Source organism: Scleropages formosus, chromosome 24 (genome assembly GCF_900964775.1).
Source record: "Scleropages formosus chromosome 24, fSclFor1.1, whole genome shotgun sequence".
Taxonomy (NCBI): domain Eukaryota; kingdom Metazoa; phylum Chordata; class Actinopteri; order Osteoglossiformes; family Osteoglossidae; genus Scleropages; species Scleropages formosus.
The window spans coordinates 17649016-17664581 of record NC_041829.1 but is presented as its reverse complement, the minus strand read 5'-3'; the positions used below and the strand labels follow the sequence as shown (position 1 = coordinate 17664581).

General features: G+C 46.2%; 1 protein-coding gene across 1 annotated transcript; it reads right to left on the bottom strand.

Annotated features, from left to right (window-relative positions):
* Nucleotides 1-962: 962 nt before the first annotated feature.
* On the bottom strand, nt 963-14215 carry ipmkb (inositol polyphosphate multikinase b). The gene is made up of 7 exons (XM_018761277.2): nt 13065-14215; nt 11400-11485; nt 10032-10128; nt 9427-9599; nt 5479-5560; nt 4620-5232; nt 963-1169 (listed from the first exon to the last, which is right to left on the bottom strand). Exons 1-7 carry the CDS (start codon nt 13258-13260, stop codon nt 1142-1144), a joined length of 1275 nt encoding a protein of 424 aa, XP_018616793.1. The 5' UTR covers nt 13261-14215; the 3' UTR covers nt 963-1141.
* Between the last annotated feature and the right edge of the window lie 1351 nt (nt 14216-15566).

The following is a 15566-nucleotide window of genomic DNA, read 5'->3' as shown; positions in this document are numbered from 1 at the left end:
TCTTCTTATTATCTGGCAGAATTTGTGGAAGCAGATTGAAGACTTTGGACGTGGCGTTTTCATTCCGCTTCCCACGGAGACTCCCCCAGCGGCCTGTCTCTTTGATTTCCTCCCGCCGCACTCCGAGCCGCTCTATCGGCGCACCCTTATCGGCTCCCTCGCCCCACCGAGGAGGCGCTCCATCCTCCCACGATATTGAGGTTTTTCACTATGCTCGCGAGTTCCGCATTCCTTCGCTTTTGCACACCTGGACCTTTGGAAATGCACGGCCTTCTTTTTGTCTTGCGTTCTCCATTCCAACCGCTTGTCCAGGGTCGCAGGGGTCCGGAGCCTATCCCTGAAGGATGAAGTTCGGGGCAGGGTGCACCCCGAGTAGGATGCCAATCGTACACACACTTTCGCTCAGGGTTGCCAGTTCACCTGAAGTACACCTTTCGAGTGTGGGAGGAAACCAGAGCGCCCACAGGAAAGCATCCAAACTCCACGCAGACCGAGCCGGGCTAGAACCCACGGCCCGAGAGTCACCGGGCACCGGTACCCCGCTGATGGGAATGGAATGGAGGGACCAGCTGACCCAGTGCTGCGGTCACCGTGGACACGGAGCACGGCGCCGCCGCCCCGTGCGTCACGCTCCAATGTTCACTCCTTATTGCTGCCCTTCGGCCTTCAAGAGGAAGTTTGCCTTATCTAACAGGCAAACAAGGCGCGGACGGACGGAATGTGCGTTCTGTTTACAAACACTCGTTTCCCGACTCACGTTAGTATTCACTTTAATTCACTTTGGGATTTGCCTTTAGTGACGGGTTCGTCTGGTGGGGGGGGTGGGGGGATTTGTTCATTACGTCTCAACCTCGCTCCAAATTTCAAGAGCTATTGCTTATTTGTTTTAAATTCATTGGAATAAAATGACAAATCAATAAAATTTTAAATTTATTGGCATTTATTTAGCTGAAGCTTTTCTCCGAAGTGACCTCCAAAATTCCGTTACTTTCGACTCGCCCACTTATACAGCTGGGTAACTTTTTACCTCATCGGTCCAGCAAGGTGGATTAAGTACCAGGTGCGGCACAGGGACGAGTCCACGACCGGTCGCCACACACGGCTGTTTTCAGAGGCCTTCCTCAAACAGACACGCTCCTGGTTAAATGGTTTCCGTCTTTAGCCCATATCTGCAAAAATATCGGAAGTTTCACCTTTGGACACTTCCATCACATTTACAAAAATATTTTCAATAACGTTGTATTATGAAAGACATATTTATTATTGCTATGCTTTCTTCTCAAGTGCACGCTTCATGCGGGCAATAAAATTCAATTACCGGCAATAACACACCCAGTACAGGGAGCAGGTATCTTTGTAATTAAATAAAACTGCAGCCCATTGTCATCCTTTATCGAAGTCCCTGTAGCCTCAGATTATTTCGATTTTTTAACGAAAAAAAAAAAACAGAAGAAGCTCCATCGGTGGAGAATTTTTTCATTAAAATTTCCTTGGGAAGTAAAAACAGAGCATAAAGAGGCACTAAACAAATTACACGGACAGCGAGTAGGGAATACATTTTATTAGTAATTTCAATTTGCCAAATATACAGCTATTACTGGCTTTATCTAAATATTATATATATTTCATTTACAAAAGTACTGTAGTTCCTTTAATATTATCCAAGGAGGGAGAAAGAAAGAGGAAAAAGCAACAACACATGAACTTTCCCCTGCATCTGTACATAAGAAACCAAAACTGGGATTCACCCTTCACAGTCAGAACCGAGATGTTTGCGGGAAAACGGGGTAAACATGAATATCATCGAGACATACCTGATGCAGAACTATATATTCCAGAACACCAAAAAACGAGAGATTCCAAGGCTAAGTCACAAACGTCCTATTTTAAGCCGATAACATCTCAGAAAAAGTACAACTAGGATGAACAAAATTTTAAACTGATGTTAATTTTTTTTTTTTTTTTTTTTTTTTTAAACACTATGCGCATGTGAGAAACTGAAAAGCTGGTCAATATTATATTAAAAAAAAAAAAATCATCAGTCGTCCTTAAGAATCATCAGTCAATCTGCTCGGCGTCTCGGCCGAAATCCAGTCAAGTCCCCATGCCGTTAAAGTGCACCGTTTCACCGCATTTCATCTGTTTTCATTTCTTTCCTTTTTCAATTTTTTTTTTCCTTTTTTCTTAAAAAACGCCGGTGAAAATTGCCAACACGTCTTTGCTGGTGGCACTGCCGCAAACACAGCTCATGCACCATGGGAAAAATCACGTTAGTTCACAGCAAAAGGACAGAGCATTATGCTTCGGAATAAACCCTTTCAGTGCATTATAAAAAGAACAGAATTTTTTTAAAAAAAAAAAAAAAAAAAAAAGAGGAATACAGGTCCACATTCTCTTAATAAACACTAGAATCCTGAACACGAAATCTTCACTATATGAATACACCAAGTCGAAAAGAAAAAAAAAAAAAATTATATATTATATATAATATATATTTATATATGGAATGTAAACAAGATATTTCAATTTTAATGATGTAGCTATAAAACTGCATGTACATGACCAGAAGTAGCTGCAATTTATGACCCTGCTTATTTACAGTATTTTCTTACTGTATTGTCCTGCCTCTTCTCGAAGTCACGGGAGTGCGTTAAGAGCTGCAACACAAGTGATACAGTAAACCAGCCTTTCATAAACAACCTACATTTTCAGGGAGATTAAATCTACTGTGGCTTCTAGTAGTGTACTTTTTTTTGGATGGTAAAATTTTTGGAGGGAAAAATAAAGAATTATTATAATTTGGGGTCAACAACCCAGTCAAGAAATACCCATTAATTATAATGGAAATGTAAACAATTATATCTCATTGTCAATTTTAAAACATCGGGGTAATTGTATAATTGTGTAATTACATTTCCTTATTTTCAACAAGACAAACATATTTTTAAACAACACCAGGATGATGGCTATGCTTTGAGGCTCATTCCAAACAGCAATATATTGCAGTTACAAAAACAACGTACAAATAGTACAAAACTTGTCAAACTGGCTCCGCACACTATTTTACATCAGTCGTCAAAATCTAAATATTTTCAGCATTTCCAAAGATTCTTCCATTAATCACATGTCTGATTTACAGGGCTGTTTCAGGAGGGGCCAAAACGATGATATTCGAATACAGTACATATTCACAGGTGCATAGCGTTCTGGAAGCCTTTGACCAACATGAATCAATTAGGTTTAAAAAGTAGTGTTTTTGCAAAAAATACTTTCGATTGCCGAATTTGTACCCAAAGTGTAATAACTATTGTAATAAAACCGACGCAGGAGATGCGTATAAAAGCATAACTGGCAAATTTTAAAAGGGCGGGGGGGGGTGGAGGGAAATGCGGTTAAAATAAATAGTAGAAATGATATTTACAAGAGTGATCGTGTACATCCAAGCTGACCTGCCTGAATTTTCAAATGGATACTTTATTTTTTTCCCCACAAACAACCAAATCCAAAGTATATTATATTATGTATATTTAAATATTTAAGTAGAACTGTCAGATCGCTTTAAGGTAGAAGAAGGTAAACTGCGTTCCCCTATGACATTCACTGGCTCCTCAACTTACACTTTGCAGTGATTTTGGAAAACTGGTAAGTGAAGAAAACACTGCTTTTAAAAAAAAAATTTAGATGTCGCAGCTAGTAGTGTAGTGGTTAGAGCTGCTGCCTTTGGACCCAGAGGTCACGGGTTCAAATCCCAGCTACAGCACACTTGAACAAGGTACTTACTCTGGATTGCTCCAGTAAAAAGTTACCCAGCCGAACAAATCGGTAAATACGTGGAAGTCGTTTTGGAGAAGAGTCGAATAAACGGAACAATTCCGTCCTTGAAGAAGTGTAACTCGAGGAGCCAGATTGCTAGCTTACTCAATCTCTTCGCACAGAGTCAAAAATAAAAACGTGGATCAAATGCATTTTACGAAAGGCCTCTTAAATGTGTCTCTGTTCGACCCCGATTTTAGAACAGGCCCTTTTGCCAGGTGCTTTTCCAGGAAAGAAAGGAAAAATTCCAAGGTCGCCGTACAATTAGATTTCTTTCTACTACAGCATACTGTACCAAGTAACGTTAAAAAAGTAAAAATAAACTAAAACAACTCTTTAAAAAAAAAAAAAAAATACCAGTTCTTAAAATAGGCGATGTTATATTGGCAGCATACATAAATTTAATTTAAAAAAAAAAAAAAACATCTAAAATACTAAGCCAATATTAAGAGAACATTTGGTTCTTTATAAGCGAAATCAGTAGTTTTTGTTAGTAGTCGGGAATCATTAGTAAAGAAGCACATTGGTACGCCACGGTTCCCTCACGGTACTCGCTGCGCGGGCTCCCCGCCGCCGGAAGTTAACTGCACTACGTCGCTCTTCTGCCATGACTAATAGGGCTATTGATTTGTTTACCTGAGTTGGACACTTAAGAACATTTACTAGCAGTTTAAAAGAAGCACATGTCATACACAAGGAGGTTAGTGCAGATTGCTTTGCGTGGGGGCACTGCTACACTTCTGTCTACGATAGCCCCCCGGTAACCGGATGGGTATCAACAGGAGGACCGAAACGGGGCGGCTTACTGGTCCACGATTTGCTGCAGCACCGACAGCAGGTTCTTGAGACCGTAGATATAGCCCTCGTCGCGGGTGTTGCTGGGGAAGACGTGCGCGAAGTCGATCATGCGGACCTCGACGTCGACGCTCCCCCGCGTCCCGTCAGCCGTGTCCTGCTGGGTTTTGGCGCCGTTGCCATTGGATTGCTCCAGCGCTGCCCGAGCGGGGCACTTCCACTGGGGGTCCTCGACGTGGTGCTCCAGGGGACACCCTCTACTGTGCAGGGCATACATGTTGGAGAGGCTTTGGCCGAGGGCGGCGGCCAGGTGGCCGTTCTCACGCAGGCCCACCTGGCACATGTTGTTGTTGCACTCCAGGACCCTCTCCTTCAGATCACCGGCATCGCCGCCTGCCGTTGCCATCGTCATCATCATTGTCGTCCCCCCCGGTGGGACGTCGCCGGGCGGCTGTGGGGCGCCGTGCCGAGGGAAGCCCTCGTACACAAACAGCAAGGAGCTTGCGTAGAAATGGAGCTGGCTCTGTCCTTCAAACCACTGAAGGATCTTCTGGACCTTCTGCATACTGGCCACCACAGCATCCTTCCTCAGGCTCTCTCCGTTGTCAAAGAACTTGGCTACGCCTGTAATGCGAAAGTGAGAAACGCCATGTCGCTGGAGAGTCAGCGGTCAAAGGCGGTGCTAGAACAACACGGACAGAGCCTGTGAGCTCCTCCAGTCCAAGATACCCCCCCCATCAGCCCCACGTCCTCCTAACCCTCCAACAGCACCACTGACAGCCAATAAGTGAATACAATGTGGTCATTTCATCACGATCGTTTTTTTTTTTTTCCCCAGCAGCTTCAGGTTCACACCCGGCGGGACCTTACCTTCTCGGATGGTTTCCTTCACCAGCCCTCGCCCATAGTGCTGGTCGTAGGTGTCGTAGGTGTCGGAGTTCACCTGGTACACCTGGGCAACGAGGAGGAGGAGGAAGTGAGTTTGGAGCACTCGTCTTGAAGGTCATCGCAATTAAGAAAAGATGTGACGCTGCCATCAAGGCAGGAGGTGGCGAAACGCCCCTTCGGTTTTCCGGGAAGGTGAAAGGCGGCACTGAAGAGAGACCCAATTGAAGATGGTGGAGAGACCGTTTGCTTGACTGAGGTAGTAGAGCAGATTGTTTGGGAGCTATTCACAGTGAGCGATTTAGTGTAAAAAAAAGACCGTCTCCATTCTCTTTGCATTCCGCCCAGGGTTTTGATCGGCATGAAAACAAGATGGCCTTTAAGGCACTGGACGTGGTACGATGTTCAGGGCGCTTCAGACAACATTTTAGCAGAATAAATAAACTAATTATTACACGCAGCTGACGCTTTTCTCCAAAGCGACTTACAATGCTAAGGCACTTACCACTATTTACCCATTTGTACAGCCAAGTAATTTTACTGAAGCAATTTAGGGTAAGTACCTTGCTAAAGAGGACTACTGCCGGAGGTGGGAATCGACCCTGTGAACTTTGGGTTGAAAGGCAGTCGCTCTTAGCACTACACTACTAGCTGCCCCCTGGTAATTATTAATATTAAAGGTGCTCCTTGACTTACTACATATGTGACTTGTGACCATCCGGAGCTGCAAGACACCCATAGCTAGAGAGCAAAAAAAGGTGAGCATTCTGGATGTGCAGAACAGAAGTGAAGAAGAACAGATTTAGAACTGAAAGTGAACGTAACGGCGCGGCATGAAAATATAATTGACAGCGTACTGTAGTTACACTGCTCTTACGCTACATCACGGTAACATGAAATTAGCGATAAACTAAAGCAGAGCCCTATTATACTGCACAATATAGCGTTCATACATGTCACACATAGCTATGGTTTATATTAGACAGTTAAAGGGGGTTTGCGACTTATGATGAGCTCGTTGGAAGGGAAGCTCGCCGTAAGCGGACGACCACCTGCATTCAACATTCTTCCCTATGGTGACCTACTCTTGAGTTTGTGTAGTGAGCTACTTGCAGTTATTTACTCATTACTGTATCGCTTAAAGGCAAGTACTTTGATCAAGGGTACTGTTGCAGGAGGTGCCACTCGAACCTTCATCTGTTCACTGCAAGGCAACAGCTTTCCCCGCTATACCACCTACTGCCACATAATGTAGTATAATACTTTACATTTATTCATTTTTCTGACACTTTTCTCCAAAGCGACTTACAATGTTGAGATACAATTATTTACCCATTTATACAGCTGGGTACTTACCCTGAATTGCTTCAGTAAATTACCTTGCTCAAGGGTATAGCAGCCAGAGGGGGTCTTGAACCCATGACCTTTGGCTCCAAAGGCAGCAGCTCTAACCACTACACCACTTACTGTGTCCACTTAGAGTAGGTCCCCGGCACTAAAGGAGTAACAGCTGGAAGTGACATTCGAACCTCAGGGTCCAAAAGTAGCAGCTCTGACCGCTGCACTACCAGCTGTCCCACAATTCCACTGCATATCAAACTAAGACAACTAAAAGGCTGCAGCTGGACACACAAAAGCAGAGAGTGGATTTCCGTGCCTGATACTAAGAGTCTGGACCCATTTCCCGGCAGGGCAGGGTTCCGGCCCATTATCAGCAAATTGAGCACGGCAATTAGTCCTAATGGGTCATTTTGCTCCGCGGCCGCGCAGTGTGTTCAGAAGGCAGGACAGCAGCATTTTTCCATGCTCCCTGCCAGGATGCCATGGCCCTGGGGGCTGGTGGGAGGACGGGAGGATGAGACGGTCACAGCCCTCCGTTCCGACGCCAAAACCGTCCCCGGGGGAGCCGTCAAATTACTCTGGAATCTTGGCACGAGGAGCCCAGGAGACATCAAGTAACCGCTCCTTACACTACTTTCAGGACAGAACACACCCTGGGGACGCAGGGAGGACTGCGGAGGGACAAGGCAGATTGGGAGGACAAGCGGAAGCGATGAAGATAATGGGTTCCTCTTTGGCTCAATGCGAAAGCGTTCCCTTCCCATCCCTTCCCTTCACTCGGAACGATGGGAAGCACAGCGACGGCGCCCGCGGCAAAGGCGTTACACCGACGCGTTCAGAGCTTCGCATGCAACCGATACACCCTTGAGGGGGTGATTACACTGAATTGAAGCACATCATCACAGTAATGCGGGCGATTTGTTGATTTGGAGGGTAGAACTCCACCAACTTTGTACCACTGGACCACCATGTATAGTGGTTGGTTTCATACTCATGAAACAACAACAAAAATTTTATTAAGTCGATTTTTTTTTTTTTTTTTTGCATTTTCCATTCAGCTTTGTTATATTAATTATACTTTTGGTGTTAGTTTGTATTATGTGTGTCTTTTCAGAAAAATATTCCACATTCTTAAAATGAGCAAATTTTGCCACCAGGTTCCAAGCACATAATATTCCAGTCCCTTTTAGGATAGGATGCTTTCTAGAATCTTCCAATGGCTGTAAAGTACCAAACTAAAAGTGACACTCGAAGAACTAGTGGTATTTTTGTAACCGGTAAACTTTAATCATAATCAGCACAAAAATTGACATATGAACTTCCAAACTTTTGTTACATTGTGTTATCAGTATTTAACCGACAAAAAAAAAAAAAAAAAAACATTTGTTCTACTGTAGGGGTGGAAAAAGCACAAAAGGTTTCTGATTTTCTACGATTCTGTATTTGCAGCGTGAACACGTCGCCGTCGCTCCGTTCACGCGTCTGCACAAGCGGGGCCACTAGGCGGCGTAGCGGTTAGAGCCACTGCCCTGCAACTGAAGGACCTGGTTTCAAACCCCTGCTCCTGCTTGACCAAGCTACTTACCCTGCACTGACACAGTAAAAATTACCCAGAGGTACAACGTGCACTATGCAGTGCCACAGCCCTTGAGCCTTGGGAGTCGCGGAAGAGGATGAGCCTTGCAATTCTCCTGCAGAGGTCTGACAGGCAGGACCACGCTCGGCGATCGACACTCGCCAAGAAGGGAGAATTAATGCGCTATCGACGAAAAGCAAATAACAACGGACGGCTCTTTGAAAGAGGACGGGGCGCTCGGCGATGTGCAATCTCCACCTGAGCAGCTCTGGACCCGTAGGAGGTCCTGGGGGGAATCTGCCGAGATGTGTGTTTGAGTGCAACTTTGTGGGAGAGCGTACAGATTACTTTTCCCATTTCCTCACAACGATACCTTCCGCAGAGCAGGGGGGGATTATGGGAAAGGAGGCAGAACAACAGTAGTCCGTCTGCTGTCAGGTCTGACAACTTATCACCCGTATTTATTTTCTTGGATGGACACACAGCGTGTTACTCTCATTAACCAGCTGGTAAACAATCATTACTCTGCCCTGTGACTCAACAGCAGGTGGCGTAGTGGTTAAAGCCACTGGCTCAATCCCAGACCAAGAAACTTACCCTGAACTCAATCAGTAGAAATCACTGCTGTATAAATGAGTAAGTCAGTGTAAAGCCCATTATTCAACACCAAAGACATGACAAATAATAGTTAATAATCGTAGTGCTGCGGGAGGGAGGGGGAGATGGAGCAATAAAGATAAAATACAAATCAGCGTAGTGGTTAGAGCTGCTGCCTTTGGACCCAAAAGTTACAGGATTCAATCCCACCTCCAGCTGTAGTACCCTTGAGCAAGGTAAGTTCCCTGAATTGTTTCAGTAAAAATTACCCAGCTGTATGAACGGGTAAATAACTAAGTAGATTAACGCTGCAAGTCACTTTGGAGAAAAGTGTCAGATATATGAATAAGTGTAAATGTAACGGAGATGTATTACGAGGGGGGAAAAAAAACAGGAGTCGCTTTCGCCGACGACCTCACCCTCATGCCCAGAACGAGGAATCCTATCTCCTCCATCAGAGGGTACTTCTTGATCTGTTGCTCCCGCTTCTCCTGGGAGGCGAACGGGTCGTAGCTCCTCTGCCCGATCTTCACGTCCATGATGCACGGCTTGCTGAACTTGCGCGTCACGTCCTCCAGCTTCAGGTAGAGATCTGCAGGCCAGCGACGGAGGTGAGGAAACGGCGTAGAACTACTCCGGAGCACTAGTATTCGAGAACAGCACTTTTCCGCTGCGCGCATCTAATCAGAGACTACGGCACTTATGCGACATAACACTGTATCATCATTTAAGCAAGTGTTGAGTGTTCAGCTTCATCTGGACAAGGCTGGACCTCAGGCTGTGCTGATTTTCACTGAACCTCTGCTCTTTATCCCCCAACTGATGCATTTTTTTCCTCCAACGATTTCTCCTCATGGGGTTCCTCAGCTGTCCGTCAATGAAACCGATCGATCCATCAATTAGGGTCATTTACCATGAACTCCACAACCCACGTACAGGCTATCGAATGGTAAAAAATGTTATGTACCTGTTCCAAAAATGTATTTCACACAAGGAGCTACGGAATGGACCGAACTGACTTTACCTGTCGGAGCATCAGGTGAGGACCAAGTGCCGTAGTATTTGGGGAGGTAATGCTGAAGGTTCAGCAGGGATGGATCGCCAGAGTCTGCGGTATACACCTATGGTACAGAGGTAAACTTTGGATTATGGTGGTGTTTTCAAGAGCACCTCTCAGGTCTTACTGCATCACAGTTACCTAAGACAAGAGTTAATGAGCAATATAATTTAAACAACAATATCATTTAAAAAAAAATGAAAACTAGAGTCGGGCAAGAGGCGGCATAGCACTTGGAGCCGTTGCCTTTGGACTTGAAGGCTCTGGGTACGAATCCAGCCTTCTGCTGTAGCGTCCCTGATCAAGGTTCATATCCTGAATCGGTTTGGTAAATATTGCCCAGTTATATACGGACAAGTTGTGGTAAGCAGTGTAACCTTTTAAGCCGTTTTGGAGAACAAATGTGAATAAATGAATGGAAAAATTAAAGGAAGAAATGCGACTACGGATTTGGTTCACTGCTTTAACCATCTGCGGGAGCAACGAGAGGCCGCAGTAAAATCAACAGCTGCCTGAGCTCTTACATAAACCGACGTCCCTCTGGTCCGCAGGGTGTGGTGTCCCGCAGAGGCGGCGGACCGCTGACCTCGCACACGTACTGTGGGGGGGTGGTGGTGGTGGTGCCCGGCAAGGACCCTCGAGCGCCACTTGAATCTCTGCGCATTTCCATTACGTGAATAAATCCTTCCCACTTTAATTAGAATGATTTTGGAGGGAAATGCATCTGTGGTGGTTCATCTATATTTAAAACACACCGTTTGGCTCCCAACCACCGCGACCTCAATTTGGAGCCCGCGTTTAACCTATTTAACAGGCTTTACGGCACGCTGTCTATTTACCATTTTCACTGCTTTCATTTTACCGCACATTTGTGCGCATGCCTTACGATGACGGTACGCTGTAATAAATACTGCGCCGCGGGTCAGTGCGTCTAACAGGAAGTGCCTTTTTAGTAAGTAATCGCTGATCCGAAAAAAGAATCTGCCCTTCCGATGAGGGGGGGAAAAAAAAAAAGTCCAAGAGATTAGATTCACTCTAGTATTTCTAATAATCCTGCACTGTGAAGAGGTAAACAAGAGAAGTGCACATTTAGCGTAAAGTGGATTGTATGGCGTGCGGAAAATCAGAGCGTTTATGAAGTAAACGACAGCACTCATGTCGAGTGTCTTGCCTAGAGTTGTGTCCACCGGCTGCTCCTGGGACCATCTGGTCATAAGGAGAGGTTCTTCACCACGATATACAGCGGGGTACTCATCTGGGTGTAAATTGCCATATAAAGTCCTTTTCGCGACGAGGACTCGAGCGTGTAACTCGGGGCCGCTTTTTGGCGATTACCTTCTTGTAGAAGTGCATTTCCCTTGGGCCTCGAGGAGGGGGCTGGAGCTGCTTCAGAACGGTGCCGTCCGGGTGCTGCAGAATACCTGCGCGGGGCACAGAATAAAAGTTTTAACGTCCGCGGACCTCTGACGCACGCAGCACGGTGCGGTCCGAGGACCGAACGCAATAACGTCCCCGGGAAGGAAAGCCATTGATGTATTGGTATTATTATTATGTATTATAATTATTATTTACCTTCATTTAGCTGACACCATCAGTCAAGGTGAATTAATATGTCAGATAATCCTCTTTACAGTGATTTTCCACCATCTGTACAGGAATTTTCTTGCTGTATCAATTCCGGATGAGAGCCATGGGATCAAGGGTACAGCAACAGCGGAGGGATTGACATTTACTACTTTTAGCGGACGCTTTTCTTCGAAGCGACTTACAACGTTAAGGTACTTGCGCTTTGTTTGCTCATTTATACAGCCGAGTCATTTTACTGGAGCAATTTTAAATGCTTTGCTCAACGGCGCTACAGCCGGAGGTGGGAATCGAACCTGCGACCCGCTGCAATACCAGCTGTCCCTAGATTCGGACCAGAGACATACAGACTGCGAGGAAACGGCCCCAAACACTGGTCACCGGTACCAGTATTTACATCGATATTTTTTAGGAGAAAATCACTCGGTTTGCACAGCGGTAAAAGGAGATGACGACAAATGCGGTACCGCGCTTTTGTGGCGAGTGTGTGTGTGTTTTGGGGTGTCCCTTCTATGTGCTCCTTATAACAGAATACAATCACAGATGATAAGCAATTTTACCCCACTGATACATTGCTTGCCCTCAGAGGGATGTTATTTTAACTCAAAATAAAAAGATGAAAAACAAGAGTTTATTAATTTTTAAAATTGCCGTGTTCCGTTCGCTCGGCTACCGTAAAGCACATCCTGGATACATTATATAAATGCACATTTTTACTGTGAAGACCACCTAATATGTTTAAGATTAACTCGTATTTGGTTCTATAGGTTTATGGATTTGGAGTCACAGCAGGGACCATTTGCAACACGTGGACAACATCTGCAACATTTTGCATTATGGGAAAATTCCATTTCCTTACGGGGAAAACGTTGCCACTATATTGCCACTTCGTTACAGCACTATATTGTGGGGGGACCAACTGTATCATTTTCTTACCCACATTACTCTGTCACACAAATCTCTCGGGTTAAAAAAAAAAGGCATTTACTACGTTGTACCACTGACTGCAGGTGCCTGAAAAGCAATGTGCGACAGCATCCAATACGTGGATTTCTATACCGCAACCATTAAAAACAGGCTACATTTACCCTTTGTACACCAATGGCCAGTGCAGGGTCCCGGTGGTCCAGAGCCTATTCCAGAAAGAGGAGCAGGGTCAGGTAAACCCTGTACGTCCCGGGACCCCCGCCAGCCCATCGCAGGGCCATCGCACACGTCTAACAGCCGACTCATCCCTTCACACATACGTCGAACACAGATGCGGAACTTAATCCTGCCCTCGACCTCCCCCCCCCAAAAGATGTAGCGATCAGAAAATGCTGCGTGGGAATTTAGTGGAAAATTAAGGAAGAACGAGAGCAACGTCTCGCAAGAGTAAAGCGAGGTGGAGAGAGGGCAGACGGACGTGTCACCGACCTACTTTGTCGACTCCGAACTTGTGCCCGGCCACCTGATGGGAGAGCGGCACGCAACCATTGAGGTGTTTCTCCAGCCCCACCTGGAGCTTCTTCTCCAGCCCCGCTCCGCAGAGACCCCCGTCCTGCTGGCTCAGTCTTCCCAGGGATGACAGAGATGAGTCCATGACCTGGTGCTCACTTGACATCTTAACCATTGACTTTAGACTTGATGGTTATTCCAAACAAACAAACAAACAAACAAACACAGCTGCACACGTTAGAGAAGAAAAGGAAAAGGGGGGGGAGGGGGGGAGAAGCGCACACATCTGGAGGGGGGTTCACATGCTGGGCTCGTGCAGCGCGCCGCGTGCACACGGATGAGCCAGAGGTTCACAAATATAAGGGTTCACATCATGTGCAGCTGCAGCCTGGCCACATCCCACTTCCTCCGCGGGCACGCGCCGAGAGATGATGATGATGATGAATGATGACGCCGATGTCGGGATCCGGGATTAGAAGCGACAGAAGATAATTCCAGCTGCTGCTAGTACGTAGTAGTAGACCCTGAACCCGGAGGCGCGTTCTAGTAGTTCCAGACGATCGTTTCCCGGCGCACAAACGGTGAGAGAGAGGCTGAAGCGCGGGCCAAGGGAGCGCGTCGCGTGCCACTCGCGTGCACACATCGCAGTGTCCCTCCACACACAGCGAGCGAAGGAGCGCAGGCGGGCGGCTTCCCCCACTCCCACGTAGCAGGATTCTGGACGGATATAAGAATACACAAACTGTGCGCAAGCAAGCAGCGGAGAAGAAGGCGCGTCGGTAATTCCCTTTCCCTCCGCGTGCGTGCTAAGTTGGGCGAGCGCGCGACACGGCGGGCGCCAGGCCCGTCTTTCCAGTTCGAGTCCGGGCTCGAGCGCCGCCGCCGCTGCCGTCTTCCTAGCGCTCAGCTGACACGTTTGCGGCACTTCCAGCACTGTCGTAACGCCTGCGCGCGCACGACCCGCGCGCCCCACGGAAGCCGAAAACGAGCGAGCGAGCGAGCGCGTGCGCCGCCCCGGCCGTCGGCGGGCCACGTGACTAGCAGCGCCGTGGAAGCGCGAAAGGCGCGAATGGCGTCAGAGTTCTTCCTTCGGCTCTCGGGATAAATAATATAATAAAACCACATACGTATGTGCACAGACCTTTACTTTTCACACCCGAACAGCTACTTTTACAGTGACTGGAGAAACTGTGGCGTGAAAACCTGCAACTCCGCCAACTTAGTACGAGTGTGTCGGTCAGCGTCACCGTCGCCTGTCGCCTGAAGAAGGACAGCGAAAAGAGAGCAAAATTCCGTGTTATTTGAGTCAAACGTGAAAGTTTGGTGCGCACACCGAGTGTGAAAGAAGCTCGGAAGTGTAAGGAGAAGCTGGCCTACGGGAAAAGGGCCTCTTCTCTTGTCACCTTACCTTCATTTCACCATGTGACATGTCTGTGTCCCTGAGGCAAATCATGCGATATACATTTAAAGTACAGTAAATAAGACCTACAAAAAGGTGAACCTGTGGCTCTAAATGCAGAGATTATTATTATCATTAATAATTATAACAAAAAATACCATAGAGTACAAGCTAAAGCCTAATGTTGGAAAGTATGATATCTAGTGCGATAATGGAAATGTGGAATAACCCAATAATTAGCCACCACTTTGAGGGGTCACTTCAGCCAAGGGTTCAGGGTCCTAACCCCTAACCCTAATAAAAGTAAAATACATACAGTGTGATAATGGTATATCGTGGAATAAATAACCCAATAGTTGGGCACCACCTCATGGGAGGGGCTCATTTCAGCCAAGGGTCCAGGGTCCTGACCCCTAATCTTAAATGACAGATGGCAGTGCCATCGACGCAGATCTGATTCTCGTGGATTCCAAGGCAAGGGAGGAACGAAACTGGTTTGGCAGCATCTTTTTCTGCGTATGACTGGAGTGTGGAAGCACGGGGAGAAACACGCCACCCCCACACCCGCCACGCAGCTCAGAAGCTGTGACCAACCAGCTTAAGCCGCTGCACCATTGCACCTCCAAGCAAAACGAAACACTGGCGAGGTATACAAGAAACATTTTTTTTAGATTTAATATATTTTAATCTTCCCTCGTCGGGGACAGCAGTCAATGCAGGACTTGTGACCAACAATGAATGACATACATAGTGAGGTACAGCACTAGTATTTAAGGTAGTAAAATAAGACAACACACTTTTAAAAGTGCAAAACATGCATCATTTTATTAGATCCATAAATGTGCTCATGTGCAGTATTTCTATTGTCTTTGTCCATAGTCTGTGGAAAAGCATTCAATAAAAGAATTTCATGATACTTGTACACGGTACTTGTACGTATGACAATAAACTTGAAACCTGATACATCCTATAAGCATTAAACTAAAACCAAAAGGTATTACGAAAGCAGCACAAAGGTACAAACCAAGGTAAATAACTTACTCAAGGTAATAGTGTGTGTGAGAATACACACCTTGTGTATA

Excerpts from the sequence above, each read along its gene's own strand:
- ipmkb (XM_018761277.2), bottom strand. The coding sequence starts at position 13,260 with ATGGTTAAGATGTCAAGTGAGCACCAGGTCATGGACTCATCTCTGTCA. Across the intron at positions 5,233-5,478 it reads GAAGGAAACCATCCGAGAAG|GCGTAGCCAAGTTCTTTGAC; the intron begins GTAAGGTCCCGC and ends TTCGCATTACAG. Across the intron at positions 1,170-4,619 it reads CTGCAGCAAATCGTGGACCA|ATATGGGCTAAAGACGGAAA; the intron begins GTAAGCCGCCCC and ends ATATTTTTGCAG.